The sequence below is a fragment of the Acipenser ruthenus genome, chromosome 29 (assembly GCF_902713425.1).
Source record: "Acipenser ruthenus chromosome 29, fAciRut3.2 maternal haplotype, whole genome shotgun sequence".
In the NCBI taxonomy this organism is placed as follows: Eukaryota; Metazoa; Chordata; class Actinopteri; order Acipenseriformes; family Acipenseridae; genus Acipenser; species Acipenser ruthenus.
The window spans coordinates 4,900,736-4,919,347 of record NC_081217.1 but is presented as its reverse complement, the minus strand read 5'-3'; the positions used below and the strand labels follow the sequence as shown (position 1 = coordinate 4,919,347).

General features: G+C 41.0%; 2 protein-coding genes across 2 annotated transcripts; one reads left to right on the top strand and one right to left on the bottom strand.

The window, feature by feature from the left end:
• Nucleotides 1–8,150: 8,150 nt before the first annotated feature.
• Nucleotides 8,151–9,586, bottom strand: LOC131702147 (adenosine receptor A2a-like). Its single transcript, XM_059004255.1, has one exon. It carries the CDS (start codon nt 9,584–9,586, stop codon nt 8,579–8,581), a length of 1,008 nt encoding a protein of 335 aa, XP_058860238.1. The 3' UTR covers nt 8,151–8,578.
• Nucleotides 9,587–14,909: 5,323 nt separating this feature from the next.
• On the top strand, nt 14,910–18,065 carry LOC117425375 (protein snail homolog Sna-like). The gene is made up of 3 exons (XM_034042264.3): nt 14,910–15,426; nt 16,369–16,827; nt 17,245–18,065. Exons 1-3 carry the CDS (start codon nt 15,351–15,353, stop codon nt 17,424–17,426), a joined length of 717 nt encoding a protein of 238 aa, XP_033898155.3. The 5' UTR covers nt 14,910–15,350; the 3' UTR covers nt 17,427–18,065.
• The last annotated feature ends 547 nt before the right edge of the window (nt 18,066–18,612 follow it).

Below are 18,612 nucleotides of genomic sequence, written 5' to 3'. Positions count from 1 at the left end.
AAGAAAATGTTATTTGCAAAATCAATGTAGTGTGAAGAGTCTTCCACAATACTTTGTACTACTAACCCTGATGCTAACTTTACATCACAACTAAACTAAAGTGGATACCAGTAATGCTGATTCAAACCCAGTGTTTTTTTGTTTTTTTTAGAAGTATAAAAAGAGTCCAGTTAACCTGCGTTCAGAGTGCAGTTGAGGAGTGCTGTGTCCAGGGAGTGGCTGGAATGAATCTGTCCTCTTGCCAACAGACACTTGTATATTTTACATGGGCTCCGGTGACACTGTTACTTCAAATTAGCAACAGACGCGCTGTGCTGTACAGTATGTGCAGAGGATACAGTACCTTGTAAGCTGTGTTCCTACATTGCTACTGGAATACGTAATGGATTGTCGTTATGCACGTGTCTAAAATTCTTTTATAGCATGCTGGAATGCTTTTCAAACACAACGATGCAAAATACAGGTGCTTGTATAGACTGCACCTACCTAAAGCCCAAGCACTCAACATGACGTGACCGCAAGGGTGCTAATTTGTTTAGACATCAAGTGTGTCAGCTATGTGAATAATTCATTTTATACAGACTGGTTTGACTTACTGTCCAACCCAGCTGATGACCTTGCATTCACTAAAAGCTCAGCGCAGGTCTAGTGTTTGAAATAGCACTCCTAAATGTATCCCTCTCATGATCTGTTTCTTCTTAGAGTCGACAGTCTTGATTACAGTATTGGGTACAATACTATTTATACACGTCCTTGTATTTTGTGTCTTTTAATGAGGGGGGGTATGGAACCTATTTTGGCAACTACACCCAACACAACACTCACCACAGTAACACCTACCGCCTCCAAGTGTGTCATATCTTGGCTCAAGTTTTTCTGACTCGGAGGAGGGAGGGTTATGAATTCACTGGTCCAGTGATCAGCTGTCTAGGGTTGTTGCAGGGGCAGTTTAGGTCAGTGGCACAGTGGATCCTTTCCCAGGCAGGCAGGTTACATAAAGTCACAACTGTTTGTTTTTTTAAATGTGATCTGCTGTTTGTATTAGTCTTTTTCAATACCTGTCAAAGCGGTTGTCTACTTAGTTTAGTTTCTTGCTGTCTGTATTATGCATGTTTAATATTATCCTGATGATAGTTCATTTTTTTCTTTTTAAAAGACATCTACCAGACTTGCTCTTCAGAAACCGCTTGCTTGTGTAGAAGTCTGATTGGCTGCTGGAGGGCTGTTTAGTTTTGCATCCAGTCATTACTTATTTGTGGCCATATAGTTTTGCAGCCACAGTGTTAGGCCGTGTGAGGTATTTAGTTTGTCAGTGACACCCAATGCGTGTTTCACAGTAATTGTGGGCGTCGGGTTTTTAAAGACTGTGTGACTACTTAGTGTAAAAGTTACTCTGGGCTGAATAGCCGCATTTGGTGCATTGGAGGGCAGATTCAGAAATTAATCTCTAGATTACCCTGAACACCATAGAAATTGGGAGGGTGTTTATGATGCTACTATTCTGTAAACTGTGTTACCCAAGACAAGCTGATAAGGACAGCAGAGGAATATGAAACATGTGTTCTGAGCTTGATAAGCACGTGAATGAAAAGGAGAGCATAGCTAGTTGCAATAACATTCCTTATCGGTTTCCCTTATTACATGTAAGGCCCTTCTAATGTATATTCCTCTTTAAATAACAAACATGGTAGACTCCATCCACAGTACACGTTCATTCACCATGACCTGCTTTCAACAATAATTCACGATTGTCAACTCTGAGTCGATCATATAAGTGTAAGAGAGGATACACGATGGTTATCAGTGGGTAACACAGTAAAGTGAGGGAAGACATCAATCAATATCAATCAGTATTTATTTTATATAGCGCCTTTCATAGGGGACCACCAACACAAAGCGCTTTACAAGATAGTGAGGAACAATGCATAATACATTAAATACAGTGAGATACAGGGCATAGTACATTAAATACAAACAGTAAAAAATAATGCAAATACATAACCACAGAGTACCAAGTCCCTATTTATGTATGTGTTTATATGCAAAGTGTGGATGTGTGTGTAAGATTATGAGTTGGTGTGAGTGTGTGCGTGTCAGTGTGTGGGTGCTCTTCTTAAAGACCTCACAGCGAAAGCATGGAAACACATTCAAATGTAAATCTGCTTTCAGAATCTCACATGTTTCTTTTCAGATATGGCACACTGTTGAGATCAACTGTGTTGTTTCCTAATGTGCCGGTGCTGGTAATAACAGCATCAGTCCAGCTCACAGGGGCACAGAATTCCAGTTTCAGGTAATCATTTCTCCACTGATAGTCAAGTTCAGCAAAGAGAGTGAGTCCAAACTTTAGTGCTAGGTTAAAAGAAACTACAAACAGAATGCCCTTCCCACCCCCAGCTCTACAGCCCTGCTCTACCATGCAGCCCCTGCACCCCCCAGCCACCCCTCAATCATTCTGACCAGTTTATAATACCCTTGGCACAGCACCAGTGCTCAACGCCTCTCCCCGTGCAGAGTGTTCACACGCTCAGGGTAATCCAGGGTACGTGTTGGGAGGGGACGGGAGGTCGCCAGTCACTCTGATTACACAACTCCGCTCCCAGCCTGGTTTAAAATCCCCTCGTTACTCTTTCAGTGAGCCCCTGGCATTCCTGGGGGAGTTCATCAGGGGCATTTCCTAGAGCTGATTTATTTGTTCTTGTCTTTAAAAACGTTATTAAATGATCATATTAGATAATCCCCAAATGTTTATGTGGAGGCCCGGAAATGTAATAGGCTTTCAAACTCATTAAATCTACACCCTGGAGAACATTGCATTCAGAATCTGTTAAGGAACTCTGCAAATCGAAAATGTAAATAAAATGACACTTTCATTTTTTTAAAGGCTTTGATCCAATAACTCTTTAGTTATTGGTACACGTAATCCACTAATGTCTACATTATGTGTTTATTTACTAACCAAGATGAATCAACTAAAATCAAGCGTCAGCTTCATCCCGGATCTAAATGTGCTTCTGATTTCAGATTGGTCTACCTGCCAGAGCTTGAGAATATTAATACACAAGGTGCTGAATGAAAGGTTGAGTGAAAGGTATCTTTTCATAGGAGACTGTGTAGAGGCGGATTCACCCAACAGGTAAATATGTAAAAAATGCAGTCCCCAATGCAATTATATTGCTGAACTGCATTGGCTAAGGCAAGAATACCTGTCATGCCATATCTGCTTGGCAGGTATGCACTTATACACTGACAATTACAAAGGCAAACCAAACCAAACCTGCAGTACAGCATATAGTGCTTTCAGTTGTTTATTTGTTGCTATGGACAACAAATGACAGATCTGTTATAAATCCAGACAGGAAACAAAGGTGTGAATTCAGGTCTGTCTGGCTTAGATTACTGTGTTGTGGTATAAGCATAGCAAAGTGCAGTAAAGCTGGTACAGCACAGGCAGGCATGGTTAAAGGGAACGATGCTAAAGGATAATACACTGTTAACCAAGCAAAGTTGTTGTGCAAATATACCATGATTACCTTGCTTATATGAATATCACAGCTCCACTGCATCAGAGAAAATGGATCACTGTGAATTGGACAGTGTTAGAATGTATGTGGGGAGCTGAGGAGCTTGAAATGGCTGCCACATTTGTAGTCACAAGATGGCGACTGTGTGTGAGTGTTGTTGACATCCATAACTTCAAACAGGACAGTAGTCAAGCAGAGGTTTGTTTGAGCTATTCATCAGAAACAGCAGCAGGAGTAATAAAAGTGATTTAGTATTTCTGTTTTGAAGTTGCTGATCGTGTTGTCGGGTTACTCAGACCTTTTGATAAATAAACCAACTGCAGTCAAGGATAGTTCTATGATGAAAACAAAATTGAATTTAAGACATACCCCAATCTTTTTTTTTTTTTAAAACATTCAGTAAATAACTTTGTGGCTATGGCCCATTAGTATGATCAGAGGTTCTCTGGTCTTCAGCTAGGTTTGATGTTATTGCAAGCAGGAGACAGTTTGCATTCAAAGCCACCGGCCTCAGAGTTAGTCATGGCCTTGATGAACAGGAATGCATGTCAGTATGGGTTTCAGGGTGTGTCAGTCTGCGAGTCTGCGTCAAAGATCTTTGTAGATAAAGGTGTATCATTTGCCTTTGATGCACTTACGACCTGGCAGCTAAGAGCAGCAATGATTAATACCACTGGTAGATGATTGATTTATAATGGTGCCAAACAGTCATGAGACAGATGGAGACACAAACATATTTAAAAATACTATAATAATTGTTTTTTAATCGCGGTCTGTAATGTTGAGTGCGTAGATGGCAAATCGAATCAATTCCATGGGATTTTGCTTTCAATATTAGATTGAATGTATGTTGTATATTGTTTGTAACAATTGTCATGATCTGTCTGCATGTTTATATATGTAATAACCTTTTAAAAGCTTGATTGGCACTTCTTTGACCAATGCTAATCTACATGTAACCCGCGTTGGTCTTAAAGCACTGTGTGCGGATGAAGTTCCCTTATAATGGCACTGTGTTAGCCCGTCGGTGTTAGACTGCCACCATGTGGCCTGTTTGGGAATTCCCTTTCCCGTTCGTAGTTTCTATTACGTCTTATCACCAGCAAATATCTACACCCAGATATTTCATTCCATTTCTAAACTACAATATTCACTTATTTTTCTCTGAGGATATATATATATATATATATATATATATAGTATGGGTACAGATGGGTTAATTTGTCCTGTAATTTCTAAAGAAAGTGTAGAACTGCTAAAGCAATTTAAATACAGAGAGAGGCAATAATAATAATAATAATATCTTTATATAGCATCTTTCATAGTGGACCACCATCACAAAGCACTTTACAGAGGTATGTTGTGAACTGTGCATTATGTGCAGAGTCACTTACAATAGGACATTGATTTAACATCTCATCCGCAGGACGGAGCACAAGGAGGTTAAGTGACTTGCTCAGGGTCACACAGTGAGTCAGTCAGTGGCAGAGGCAGGATTTGAACCGGTGACCTTCTGGTTACAAGCCCAGGACTTTAACCACTGGAGCACACTGCCTCTGTCTCAATGCAAGGCAATGGTTACAATAACTGAAAAGCTGTCAACTAAGAACAGCAGGAACATTCTGGGAAACCGACTTGTGAAATCGTTCCAGAAAGAATGAAGGTATAGTTCTTACTGACACTGCATAATAACACTCCTCTGATACTACCTCTGTAAGCAGTCAAGAGACCTGTAATTTGTCATGTCTGGATGAAAGAGCCTTTGATGCTGTTTAAAACTTAATAACAGCCATGGTGAATAAAGGACACCTCTCACCTGAAACTCATTTCTGGTTGCCTTATTATATAAAGTTGGCAGATACTGTACAGCTCAGGACAAACGTTCGGTATCACCTAGAATTTTAAGATTGAGACCTAATTAAAGATAGTAGTACAGTATTTCATGTTAGATTTCCAAATGTCACGTCAGTTTTTAAGTAATTGAGAAAGAGAAGGGTACAGGTATACCGTGGCTATCCACCAGCACTTTTATATTCCAACAGGAATAAAAAAAGATGAATTTATGAGGGAGATTCTCAAAACCCTTTACTCCAAATTAGCATTAGCACTTGAAATGAAAGCATTTACCAAACAGGAATAATCAACTCGTTCATTTGATTTGTGTGCTTGTAAGCAGTGAGTTGTTTCATAATTGTTTGAGAATTACAGCTGGCATGCATTTGAAAACTGAGCTAGCAGCAACTTGGAGCAAAAAGCTTGAATAATCTGTCCCTCCGTCTTTCTTGATGCCTTTGATATGGGTGTGGTATTTTAAAGGGCTCAAGCTTTGACCAAGTGGTTAGAAAGATTCCTTTAAGTGTGCAGAATAATAATCAGCAATGATTCTAAATTGTACTTGATCAGATACTTGACTTGTACATGTTCAGAAAACGCTGCACTGACCCGATGAAACACAAGAGTGATTGTTCACATTCTACAAATATGGCTTACAGTTTCACACCTCACTGTCAAAACATCCCTGCAGGTAAACGACTCGTAATCGAGGAGCCTTTACTTGTAATGTTTGCTAAAAAAAAACAAAAAAAAAACAGCAAATTGTTTTCTTATTTGACTCATAGAACAGTAGATTTCTCTTTAGATCATCTAAACCAACTGGACTGCGAACAAGGGAGAAAGGACACCAAAGGTGCTGCTCATAATACAGGGGTTAAGAATCTCGCTGTTACTGTATGTCTCATAAACCCCCAATTAAGAGAAATCCTTTCTGGAAGCTCTTTGAGGGCTGAATTCAATATTTCATCTTGTTCTGTACTCTCTTGTGGATTCATTTGCAAATTGCCTCCCTTGTCTGAATAACAGGAGAAGGCTATTTGGTTATGAATGCATTTTTTAAAACATGGACTGAAATGTGTCTTGTGCTTATTGCAGGTGGGAGTGAAGAGGCAGTTAGCTACATAGCTACCTACCTCTGGTCTGTAAATCACCCTTTGTATATATTTGCTGGTTGAAAGCATTGCAATTTGAGGAGGCTGTGTTCTAAAGCTAAAGGAGAATGACTAGGTTCCCAGAGCAAGGTGTTTTTCATCATGTTTTGTTTTTTTATGTAACTACAGGCCAGTGTTTTAAAGCACCTCGCGGAGAACCAATCCATGAAGAATATTGCGAAATGGATTCGGATACAAGAAGATCTCCTGTTGCTTAGCAGTGAAAAGAAAAAGGACATAGAGTTCACACATTTGCATACCTCAATAAATGGTTTGACCACAAGTATACCATGATTCCATTACCAGGGAAGACACATTATCCATTAGCAGACCATTATTAGCAAACCATTATTAGCAGACCATTATTTTGAACAGATGTTATTGAATAAGGGGTACTGACATGGCACAATGTATTAGATTATCATTCCCACCAGTCTGGCATAAAAAGGGTTCAATCTTTGTTATTAGAGACTCTCACTTTTTTTTTTATCAGGACCCAATATTAAAAAATATGGTTGGTTTTTCGTCTTTATTATTTTACTTTGGGTATGAAATAAAAATTAAATATGTGCTAACCTTTATGTTAGATGGAGTTGACCTCAAATTACAAGACGGCTGAGCTCCATACAATAGAACACACATTTCAGTGTTAGTATCACCTGTCTGCACCATCTAGTGTCATAGTTATGAGCGCTGTGACAACCAACCCGTCTCCCCGGGGTGTGATACTGTGTGATACTGTGTGTATTATGTATGGGTGTGATACTGTGTGAAAACAAAGACGAATAAATTAAAGCATAATTCCCTTCTGCTATCACGGGAAACGGAACCAATTGAGCACGGTGACTTTAGGCAGCTCGTGTTTTTAATGCAGTAAAGCTGTGTCATTATTCTATGACACCGTTTCAACATTCAGCAATTAAGGATGCTCGGTACGTAATACAACCCTCCAGGTCAATCTCAGAACAGTCTAATTCACCACTTAATGCATACTGATGACTTGCAAACGTATTACTGAAAATAATACCCGTCATTCGACAGAACTGCTGTAACCTTAAGACCCCGCTGAGTTCAACACGCTGCCTCTCTGTTTCATTACCATGACACCAATACTGTTGCATATAAGACTTTAAAACAACCCTGTTCTGATGAGAACGCATGCACTGTTGTTATTAACACGCAGGAGGTAAACAATCGCTGACTTGTGTATGGGCTGCAGATATGGACAAGATTCTTAAAGGATCATTTACAGACTTGTACAGTAACATACATGCCAAACAGGGGCATTTTTAGAGCAATTTGAGCTGTATTTGATTAAAGCTTCGTCTACTTTACTAGTTGTACATGTCCGGACATAAAAGCATCGTGAATTCCAGCTGTCTTAATTGCTATATACTAAGTATAATGGCAATCTGCGTCTCTTTGTTACCTTTGTTAACAATGCCTTGAAGGACATGCATCTGGATACAGAAGCTCTTCTTATTTATCTTATTAGATTAATGTATTCAGTTGTACAGTATAACAAGGAGGGATGATGGTCTGATATTTCAGACATAAAAGGAACTGCAGTCTGGACATAAAGTACTCACTTAACAATTTCTCTGGAGAACAAAAAAGCAAATTGAATCAGCTTTCAAAGGGAAGTTTATTTCTGTCACCGCTGTACATCACTCAATTAACTCGAGTCTTCCATGTAATATGCAGTAAATGGGTGGATGGGCCTTAATGATAAACCGTGTTTATGTTTATGTTATATAGATGTATTTAATGAATAGCTAGCAGTCTCATTGAGAATCATGTTTAACACTGTAAAGTTTTATCAGGGATGTTCTGGTTTTGTATGGTTAATAAGCGTGGGAGGAGCACAAAAATAAAAAAATTAAAATACATCATATAGTTATTTTATTACGAGAAAGCACACCATTCACAATCTATTGGTACACTATGGTATGTATAATAAGCAAGCGAATTCATACATTTATCAAACTGTTAAGCAAGTAATTGTTCACAATTTAAAACGTCTGGATTTTGTAATTGGCACATTTGCCGCACAACCAGGAGAAAGGCAACTTAAGCGCATTCATGGTGCAGTGTTTCTTTGAGCAGTGCCCCGCAATGACCAGCAGTACCTGCATTCGAACCCGGGCAGCGCCGCTTCTTTTTCAGCACCTTTCCAAAGAACAGCTCCCTCGTTCTCCGGCGGAATTTCCGGTCCCTAGCGCTGTAAATGATAACGTTCCAGCAACTGTTGGAGGTCAAAATCCAGAAAGCGTAAAAAGAAAATTCGCACCATTGGTACCCTAGGACGCTGCCCACCACAAAAACTGCAATGGGACCGAAACAGGCAGAAAAGGAGACCGTTAGAATGGCGATAGTCTTCGCTGCTTTGATGTCTGAAAACGAGGGTCTGTTTGAGATGCTTTGGACCTTAGGCTGAGCCAACTGTTTCCTGGCCTTGCTGAATTGGCGTATGGCAGCAAACGTTATCAAGTTAATGACAAAGGTGCCTCCCAGGAGGGAGAAATCAAAGGTTGGGAACAGCAGTATGACATTCCACCCAGTGCTGGTGCGCGCTGACTCCCCGGTGGAGAACACGTAATTGCACATCTTACTGCAGGGGCTGTAGTGCAAAAGGATATTCTGGCTGAACAGCAATGGCACCACGGCTAGAAAGAAGCACAGCAACCAGGAAAACGCGATCAGGGCGATCGTCCTCTTTTTTGTGACGAAGAGATTTTTGTGCAACGGCTTCAGCACCGTGATACTCCTTTCAATGCACAAAAGGAAAATGGTGGTGATGGAAACGAACGTGCAGCCCGCGAAAACAGGACCTATGACGTGACAGGGGTGGAACCCCCAGACCGCTGTTGACAGGGCCTCGTTGCAGTCTTTTTCTTGAAACAATGTGGCTATTTCCCTGTAGGCAGAGTAAGGGACTACCAAGACACCAACCGCTAGATCAGCCAACGCCAGAGAAGCTTTTAAATACCCCTGTGGGGTTCTGAATAGCTTTGACCCAAGAAACACCAGAAGACTCACCACGTTCCCCAATATGATAGCAACGATGAAAGCTATCATACCGCACACCTTGAGAACATCTCCGTGTAGGGTTTCACTACAAGAGCTACAGTTCCTTTCATTCTTGACACATCTCATTTTTAGAACGTCATTTAACACATCTTAAGACTTCTTCGGGGATATTGATCATGTTTAGACCCACGAGTCATCTGTGGGAGAAAGGAAATGTTAGCCTTATTATTATATGATTTAATTGATTAATCAACCAATGAATGTATTGATGAATTAGTGTATTTGTTTCAAATATTTAAAACTATTTAAAAAATAGTAATATAGAACATGTTTCTGAAGCCATGGCATTATAAAATAAGTCAGACAGAATTCTAGTTCAAGACATAAAATAAAATCCAAGGAAATATCAACGATGGCTCTAATCAATCGCATTTGATATTGTTGACTATATGTGAACCAAACGCAACAGATTTTAAACACGTCAGTATTCTGTTTTATACATTGTAATGATTATTTCTGTGTTTTTAAAACAAACACCAAGATGTAACATTTCTGTTAATTATTAAACATATGATTTTACACTGTATACCTTATAATAACCTAATTATGCAGGATAGTTTTTTTTCCATTAAGTACGCATTTCAAATTTACAACGTTCAAGTCTGAAACGGCATTTAGTTGCATTTGTAGAAGCACTGTAGTTTTACAGTATTTTCATAATTTCCACAATTATAAATTCAAACTATAGCTTTATAATATTCTTGTATATTCCGTCTACATATGTGCAAAACAATTAAAAACTTAAATCGTACCTACAAAATATAAAACTCTCTGTCCTTAAAAAATGCATTCACGTAAGTATGGTTAACAATGCTGAAAACAGACTGCACTTCGGTAACGCAACAATACCGGTCCTGACTTACCTCATTGTCGCTTGTCGCTTGCAGGTTCGCTGGAGCTGGATTGTTGAGATCTATGCACCCGACGTCAAGCTCACCCAAGAGCCAGCAAGCCAACCCCCGCTTTTTCAATGGCATTCTGCGAGATTAGAAAGCTCAAAGACTAGCACATGTTTGTTTGTTTGTTTACCCTAAAGTTCGAGGTGTTACATCTGCCACGAGCGGAGAGACAGGTTCCTGGCAGCCCTTAACTCCCTAATGTCTACTCCCAATTCAACCTGGTTTTAGAATCGTGGAGTCAAATAGAAACGCCTTTTTTAGTGCATGTTTCTTCTTACCTGTTGGGGTGATACGGGACTAATTGATCACCTACCTTGTCACTTTAAAAAAAATGGAATATGGTGTTGCGGTGATGTGGTCCACTCGCTCGGGAGGAACGAGTGCCTATTGAAAGAACACCTGCGGGTTTCTGTAAAGCGTATAGCAACAGCACACTCAGTTCCACACAGTAGCCTACTCTACAGTCTATGAAGTGCAAAACGCAATAGTGGGAATCATCCTTACAGTTTGTGAGCATTCTCTATACAGAGTGGCAGTATAGTCTTAGAGTAAGCTCCGGATCACAACAGTCCTGTCTTACCCCTCAGGTTCAAGGCTTTCTCAGATTGGCACCCAATGGATCAACAGTACCAGGTATAAGACTGGGCTTTTTATTTTTAGTCTTGTTCCTTTCTTGTATAATAACCTATTGCCTAAATATGTATCAGATTTATCTAACCTGTGCCTTTGTAACCACAGATTCTTTTCACATATATAACTTAAAGGCTCTTGAAAACAGATGTGTGCATTTATAATATATGATCGCCCATTCTTTCTCGATGTCTTAGCAAAGCCTGATTACATGAAGTGGTTGTGACATGTTTAATAAATGCACATATATTTAACTGGAGCCAGCTCTGCACAGACTGTTAGGATAAAATTAATTCCACTAGGCTTCTTGTAAGATAATTAATAATTTCAGCCTATCAATTCCTGGGACATGCATGTCACGGCTCATCATTATAGACTCCTGCACCTGTCACACAACCTTTAAATGATGTAACTGGTTTTGCTCTGTATGGTAATGTTATACTGATTTTATTTAGAGTACTGCAAGCAAAATGCCAGTTTGATAGGAACAAATCCTTAAACCAATCGACAGTGACAGTGGATGAGCTCTCTTGGTTCATTCTGTAAATAAAAACATGTTATGCTGTTGAGTGTGGAGACTGAAATCTTCCTACACAATGCAATGCCAGTGCAATGCTGGGTACTGTCAACTCTCATGTTATTGACATGCCTCCTTGTGTACTTTTTTGCTGTTTCTTCTCTTTTATTACACGGGCTGCACAGCGTAATATAATATAATCATGTTTTTGTTGAAATCAACACGCTACCTTTCCCAGGATTACATTATGATTGAGACTGACAGACAGTGACTCCCAGTGAGACTCCAGCAGACAAGCACAGCTGACAAGCCTGACAGCTCCCTCATTACACAGCTCAATAAAAAAGACCAGCTTCTCATCAAACCTGCAATCAGGTTTTCACTAAACCTGCTGCTGCTGTCACAATAAACTCTGTTGTATGTTAAACCAGAGTTGTGAGTTTTATTTTTAAGCTGGGTGAGATTCGGATTTCAGGTTTCAAACCAAGCACAGCGAAGTACACCAGTCTGGATCCATACTTCATCATATACCTATCGGGGGTCACCCTGGTCAGAACTGGGATAGGAAGCCTCCATGCACCATATCACTTGAGGACTTGAGAACCACTACAGGAGCAAGTGATGGGTCTTTTAGGGATACACTCCCCTCCCCAGCAGATTTGTGTATTTCAGGACAAGAGGAGAGCTAACAAGTGCTTTCAAAAAACATATATATCACTTTAACATGCATACATGTATAACTCTATACCTACAACCCACACCTATACCTTCAGTGATCATTATTACATCATAGGAAGATTATGATATCAAATGTTACAACATTTTAAAAAGCCACACATATCCTCACTTAGAACTCCTACACGGTACAACACACGTCTAAACCATAATGGGAAGATGCTTAAGAACGGAATTGAAAAATGTGATTGATAGAATCAAAGAACTACAGTCGACTGCAAAGAACTTCAACAGTATAGACTTGCATGTAAGTCCAGAGATACGAATGAAAAGATTTGTCAGAGCCTCTTTCGAGATTTAGTAACATTATAACAAGATCCCGCTTTATTGTGGGTTGTTTACTTCTGCTTTATTTTTATGTTCATTCGTGCTATGAAAATATTTCATTTGCAACACTCCAGAAAATTAGCAGCATCTTGGCCACGTGGTTTTATTGCAGCTTGACCAATAGGAGTCAAGTTTGAACTACAACACGTGAAGCCGCTCGAACCAAAAGATCTTCAAAAGAACGAACAGTGATAATATCGTAAGTACTAGCAAGAAGTACGAAAATGGATTTTAAAACGTTGCTTAGTGCTCCATTCAAAGTATAATGCCAGTGTTTCTGAAGAATGCGGAGTGCTTAGCACTTCAGCTCTCTTTTATGTTTCATCTCACAGGCTACGGGCAAACTGTGCGCCTGCTGTTTCATCAGCGGCTTCAGGAAGAGTGCAGGAAAGGTTAATAGTGAGGGAACTATTGTACTGCAGACAATAGGATCTGCTCATACAATCCGACTGCTGTTGCATGCTGATGCAGCAATGACCTCCTTTGACATTGCAAACACAGAACACACTTTTATATAGTGTTTCTGAAGAATGCGGAGTGCTTAGCACTTCAGCTCTCTTTTATGTTTCATCTCACAGGCTACGGGCAAACTGTGCGCCTGCTGTTTCATCAGCGGCTTCAGGAAGAGTGCAGGAAAGGTTAATAGTGAGGGAACTATTGTACTGCAGACAATAGGATCTGCTCATACAATCCGACTGCTGTTGCATGCTGATGCAGCAATGACCTCCTTTGACATTGCAAACACAGAACACACTTTTATATAGCGAAATAAAGAAAATGCTCGAGTAATTAATTGTTCCATATTATAAATTATTCCACTGTAAATGACGTGATGTAGCTGAAAACCCCAGCTTTATAATACTGTCTAATGGACATTTTAAACCGTCTGAAATTTCTTAAAGTATGCCATATCATTGGGTTCTCGTATAGACATTTTAAGGCTCTTCTGTATATTTAAAACTAGGTGCGGCTACTTTGTAAGGAAATCTTACGAAGTTATGAAAACACAGACTTCAAAGCGTCACAGAGATGCATTGTTTTCCAATAAAAATAGGTTATTTATTAATCTATATTGTGCCATTTAGTTTTCTTTTATATATGGTATGATCAATCTTGTGGCATTCAGATGCTGAGTATATGCAACAGTATATGTGGAAATCAGCGGTTTAGTGTCATTTAGAAAACATGATTGAAGCACTAGAGGATTCTAATAATATTCTTTATTTATGAATTAACCATGTATATACCTACTATTGCCACAAGAGGGCGCGTAATGCTAACGCCTGCAGATACACGATCCGACCAGAATTCAATATTAAAAAATGCAGGTACCCCATTCGGCCACCAGAAGGCGCTAAAAATACAAAAGTGCTGGTGGGTCCTTAAAGTTAAAACCATTCACCGAGATCAAACGTTATTTAAGCAAATGTAATACAATGCATGTCATTAATCTCAAATGGACAATGCTGTTACCGTTCTGTTAAAAATTACGTATTCCAGTACTGGTGCTTAATGAAGAGTTCTGACTTCATAGGCTGTTTTTGGAGAAGAATGCATATTACCACACGTGTATTACGGGTTCCGCGTTGTTACAGGGTTAAAAAGAACGCATTCTTGTTAACATTCAGGGTTGACGCTATGAGAACGCTTGTGTAAACAAGGCTTTCAGACAATACATTTTTGCAGTAGTGCTGCAGAGAGGGAGACTGATTTTCACCCCATTAAAATGACGTCACCCACAAATACTGCATAGAAGTCTCTGCGGTTTGTTCAAGAAATGTCTCGGTGTATTTTGTAAGGAGTTTTCATCATTTTTTATGCAGTTATACAGTTATTTTAGTGTTACTGTTTATTTTATTATGAAATAAAAAAAACAAAACATTATATTTTTGTTCACATGAAAATAACTTTAACATCTAAGCTGTTAACATAACTTTAGTCATCAAAAGCTGCACATGTAATGCAACAGAAAATCTGGGGTGAAATGAATCATCTGTTAATCTTTCCCCCCCGAGGCGCACCACAGAAGTTTACCCGGGGCTCCGATCAGACGGGTAGATAACGACTTATTCTTTCAATGTGTATGCGATTCAACAAATGTGATAGACTTCTGCCACGTGCAAATATCACATTCACTAGTCTTCGCCTTGGGGCACCTGTTTCGAAAATTGGTCGGTGAGCTCGCCTTTCTTATTTGATTGGGGCATGCCGTGCGTGCTGGGCGTGGATCTACCCGCACACCCCCTCTCCTTCCATGGACCGGGTGGATATCTCAGGCAGTGGGCTGGTTTCGCACATTCCAGATTGAGGCAAGGGTATCAAGCACTCTGCTCATTTCCTGCCGCAGAAGATCCTGATTTCACTTCGCATTTAGCACAGATCATTTGGCTCGCTCTGCGCCTCGACCTGATTGCACTGTCTGAGTTTGTGCGGCGTGATTGACAGACCGGATTTGAATGCATGAATGCTGGCTATAGATCGAAGGGTTTATTTAGCCGTGCATTAAATCCTAACCCATTCCACGCTGTCTATGCAGAGTTGTGAAAAATAAAGAGAGAGAGAAGAAAACTACACCGAGGATAAAAGTGTGTCGAGACTGACTTTTATTTTAAGGATATTGTGTTTGTACTATTTTTAAACTAAAATGCCTCGGTCTTTCCTCGTCAAGAAATGCTTTACCAGCAAAAAGCCGAACTACAGCGAGCTGGAAAGCCAGACAGGTATGTTTTCTTCTTTATTGACATTACATTAACATATTCAGTCCACGCGCACTCTAGATCGATTCAAGTTGTCGTAAAGGATGTTGCCTTTACAACGGTAACTTGAATAAGCGAAATGCACAAGTCACCGTACTAAAATAACACACCGTGCCACCATTGTGGCAAGAAAAGACGGGGGGTGTTAAGTACTGGCATTTGTCTGACAAGTCTCAGGAAATGTATCCTGGTTTAACACACCGAAAACCATTTAACGCCTGAAAGTCAGCAAACGCTTTTACACACAACCCCAAGTGTAAGAAGTGGCAGCTGTTTGTTAATTTGAGAAGCTGGACACCTCGTATACGCGCTACACAAGTGGAGATGAAAGGGCTTTTGCACCAACTATATAAAGAGTCTGGGGTTCAATGTGCGCTTTCACAACTTTCTGTTTAAGTCACTGTGTGTTTCTAATGACACTGTCAGTCATAGGACTCTAAGTGGTGCCCATAAATGTTTTTTATTTAGTTGTAGTTGGGGCAGACACAGCTGAGTTAGAAAGAAAAAAGCACGTTACAATTTACAGTTTTACTTCTAACACACCGACATATGCTTTCACTTATTAAGCACCCAATTGGTTGCTGTGCAATTAGATTATTGTTGAATGTAACGATCTGGGCTATTACTGACGTTGGTGGTAAAACAGGTGTGGAAACCATTGTAAACCACAGACTAGGGGCCAGGTGTGAGGTGTGGCAAAAGCTGTAAAAGATAGTGAAGCCTCCTGATGTCAAAGCATGGTCCTGTTTAAAGCAGGAGACCAAAACAGATTTTGCTGATGCATCACAAAGCAGAAACCAACTCAGGTTTCCTATATTACAGACCAGTTCTAACTTATAATGCTGTGATTGCTTGTAAAGACCGTCTCTCCATGTGTTTGCAATGCTGGTATCTCCATCCTGACAGAGAGTTACCCAGGAGGCGAAATTAGTGCTGTCACTGCCTGCTACCCTTCAGCCCTGGTGTGGGATGTGGGGCTCCTCCTCACCCCCGAGACGAGCCCCTTACCGGAGGGTCCCGGACCCATGGACCTGAGCTCTCTGTCCAGCAGCGAGGAGGAGGATGAGGGGCGCTCCTCGGACCCCCCCAGCCCCACCCCTGCCGAGCGCTTCCCATGCACATGCTGCAGCAAGTCCTACAGCAGCCCCGCAGGGCTGTCCCGTCACCAGCTGTCCCACTGCCAGAGCGAGGAGAGGGTAGCCAACCCCCGTGCCTTCCGCTGCAAGCACTGCCCCAAGGAGTACAGCAGCCTGGGCGCCCTGAAGATGCACATCCGCTCCCACACCCTGCCCTGCGTCTGCCCCACCTGCGGGAAGGCCTTCTCCCGACCCTGGCTGCTGCAGGGACACATCCGCACGCACACCGGTGAGCACTGCCCTGCACCGGGAGGGAGGGTCCCTGTTCTGATAGAAGAGGGGTGCGGGGGAGTTAATAGACTTTTGTTTGAATGTTCAATAAATGTTTAAGTTCCTGTTAATGCATCAAGAAAGCTAGAGAGGTAGCTTGTCACAGCTGGGATCTTTTTTTTAAGATGTACACAAGGTTTTTAAAAAATCATTAATTTCAGGATGTTTAGGACAAAATCCGTTCAGCTGTGTCGAAAGAAAAGTAAACGCATTGCAGTAAAGTTAAGGGATTTCATTTGTGTACAGTGCAGGTATACCTCCTATGTGCTCCATCAACACTTCAGGTTGAGAATGCATTCTAATATAAACTTTTTTTTTTTTATATAAGAGTTCAGTATATCCTTAATCAATTCTTGTATCCCCTCTTGACTTGCAGGCGAGAGACCGTTTTCCTGCACTCACTGCAGCCGTGCCTTCGCTGATCGCTCCAACCTGCGCGCCCACCTGCAGACCCACGCCGAGGTGAAGAAGTACCAGTGCACCACCTGCTCTCGAACCTTCAGCCGCATGTCCCTCCTGCACAAGCACAGCGAGGCTGGCTGCTGTGTGTCCTCGTGAGGGGCGTCTCCGCCTTGTAGACATGGGGGGAGGGGAGGGCAGCCTCTGGAACAGGACCATTGACTATGGAGAACATTGGGGATCCACTTTGCATTTCAGAGAATTCTGTTATTGAACATTACTTCCCTCTCCATCACAAACAATTTGTCTCTCTTTAGAGCGGTTATTCCAATCTGATTGGCATTCCCAAACAAACTGTGCAGTCTAGAGCATATGAAACTTTTTTAATATATATATTTTTGAATAAACGTATATACTGCAGCCTATTTTCATATATATATTTGTACCTATGTTTGCACCCCCTCCCTCTCTGCCTGAGCACAAAGAAACAGCTGCTGGGCTGCCAATGGTAACACACCAAGAAACTTATTGAGTCAGCTGCTGCCCGATGCTGTGTGAAGGCAGAGCATTGACAGGTGTGCTCCTAGTGTCCTTCACAAGGCTGTTAACAGGTGCCTTCCTGTGAGTGTTCACGTAGCACGCAAATACAGTGACTATAACGAGTTTGTTTGCAGCCCAGGGAGGTATGGAAAGGTTTAGAGGTGTGGGTGTCATTCGGGTAACTGCCATCGTCTATCAGGATATATTGGTTATGTACAGTTTACAGATATTCAATAAAAATTATTTATATTAAAAAAAGCCTTGTTTTTTGTATAAAATCAGGTTTCTCTGATCACAAAGAGGAGCGCTTTTTGTATTTTTTGAAGTAACAAATAAATGCTGCTGTCTTTGACAGGAAATGACCCCACTAAGAGGTTCACACAACTTCCTGTTAGAATGCTGCAACCATGCTGCTCTCCTGTGACCACAGCACCGGTCAGCATGAAGCACTGCGGCTTCTCCTAACAGGAGCTCTGCCCCTTGTCGATGTGTGTGGGCTGCTGCGTGTCTCTGTTGGCACCTGCTGATAAAGAGAGGAGGCAGGTGCTGTTATGCCAAAAGAGCCTCTTTATTTACAGGGCTGAAGTCAAGGCCAGTGTCTTACAAGAGAAGGCCACGTCCCTCACGTCAAGCGCAGGATCGAACAATAACACAATATATCCTGTTCTACTGCAGTCATTTTGTATTGCACTGCAGAGTACCAGGGCCCATATTCCAGGTGGAACCTTTTATTCCAGTTGGAATTCCTTCATTACAGAGTTAAGGTGTGCTACTGCATACAGCAGTACATTTGTATAAGGTAGGC

Excerpts from the sequence above, each read along its gene's own strand:
- LOC131702147 (XM_059004255.1), bottom strand. The coding sequence starts at position 9,586 with ATGATAGCTTTCATCGTTGCTATCATATTGGGGAACGTGGTGAGTCTT.
- LOC117425375 (XM_034042264.3), top strand. The coding sequence starts at position 15,351 with ATGCCTCGGTCTTTCCTCGTCAAGAAATGCTTTACCAGCAAAAAGCCG. Across the intron at positions 15,427-16,368 it reads CGAGCTGGAAAGCCAGACAG|AGAGTTACCCAGGAGGCGAA; the intron begins GTATGTTTTCTT and ends CCATCCTGACAG. Across the intron at positions 16,828-17,244 it reads ACACATCCGCACGCACACCG|GCGAGAGACCGTTTTCCTGC; the intron begins GTGAGCACTGCC and ends CTTGACTTGCAG.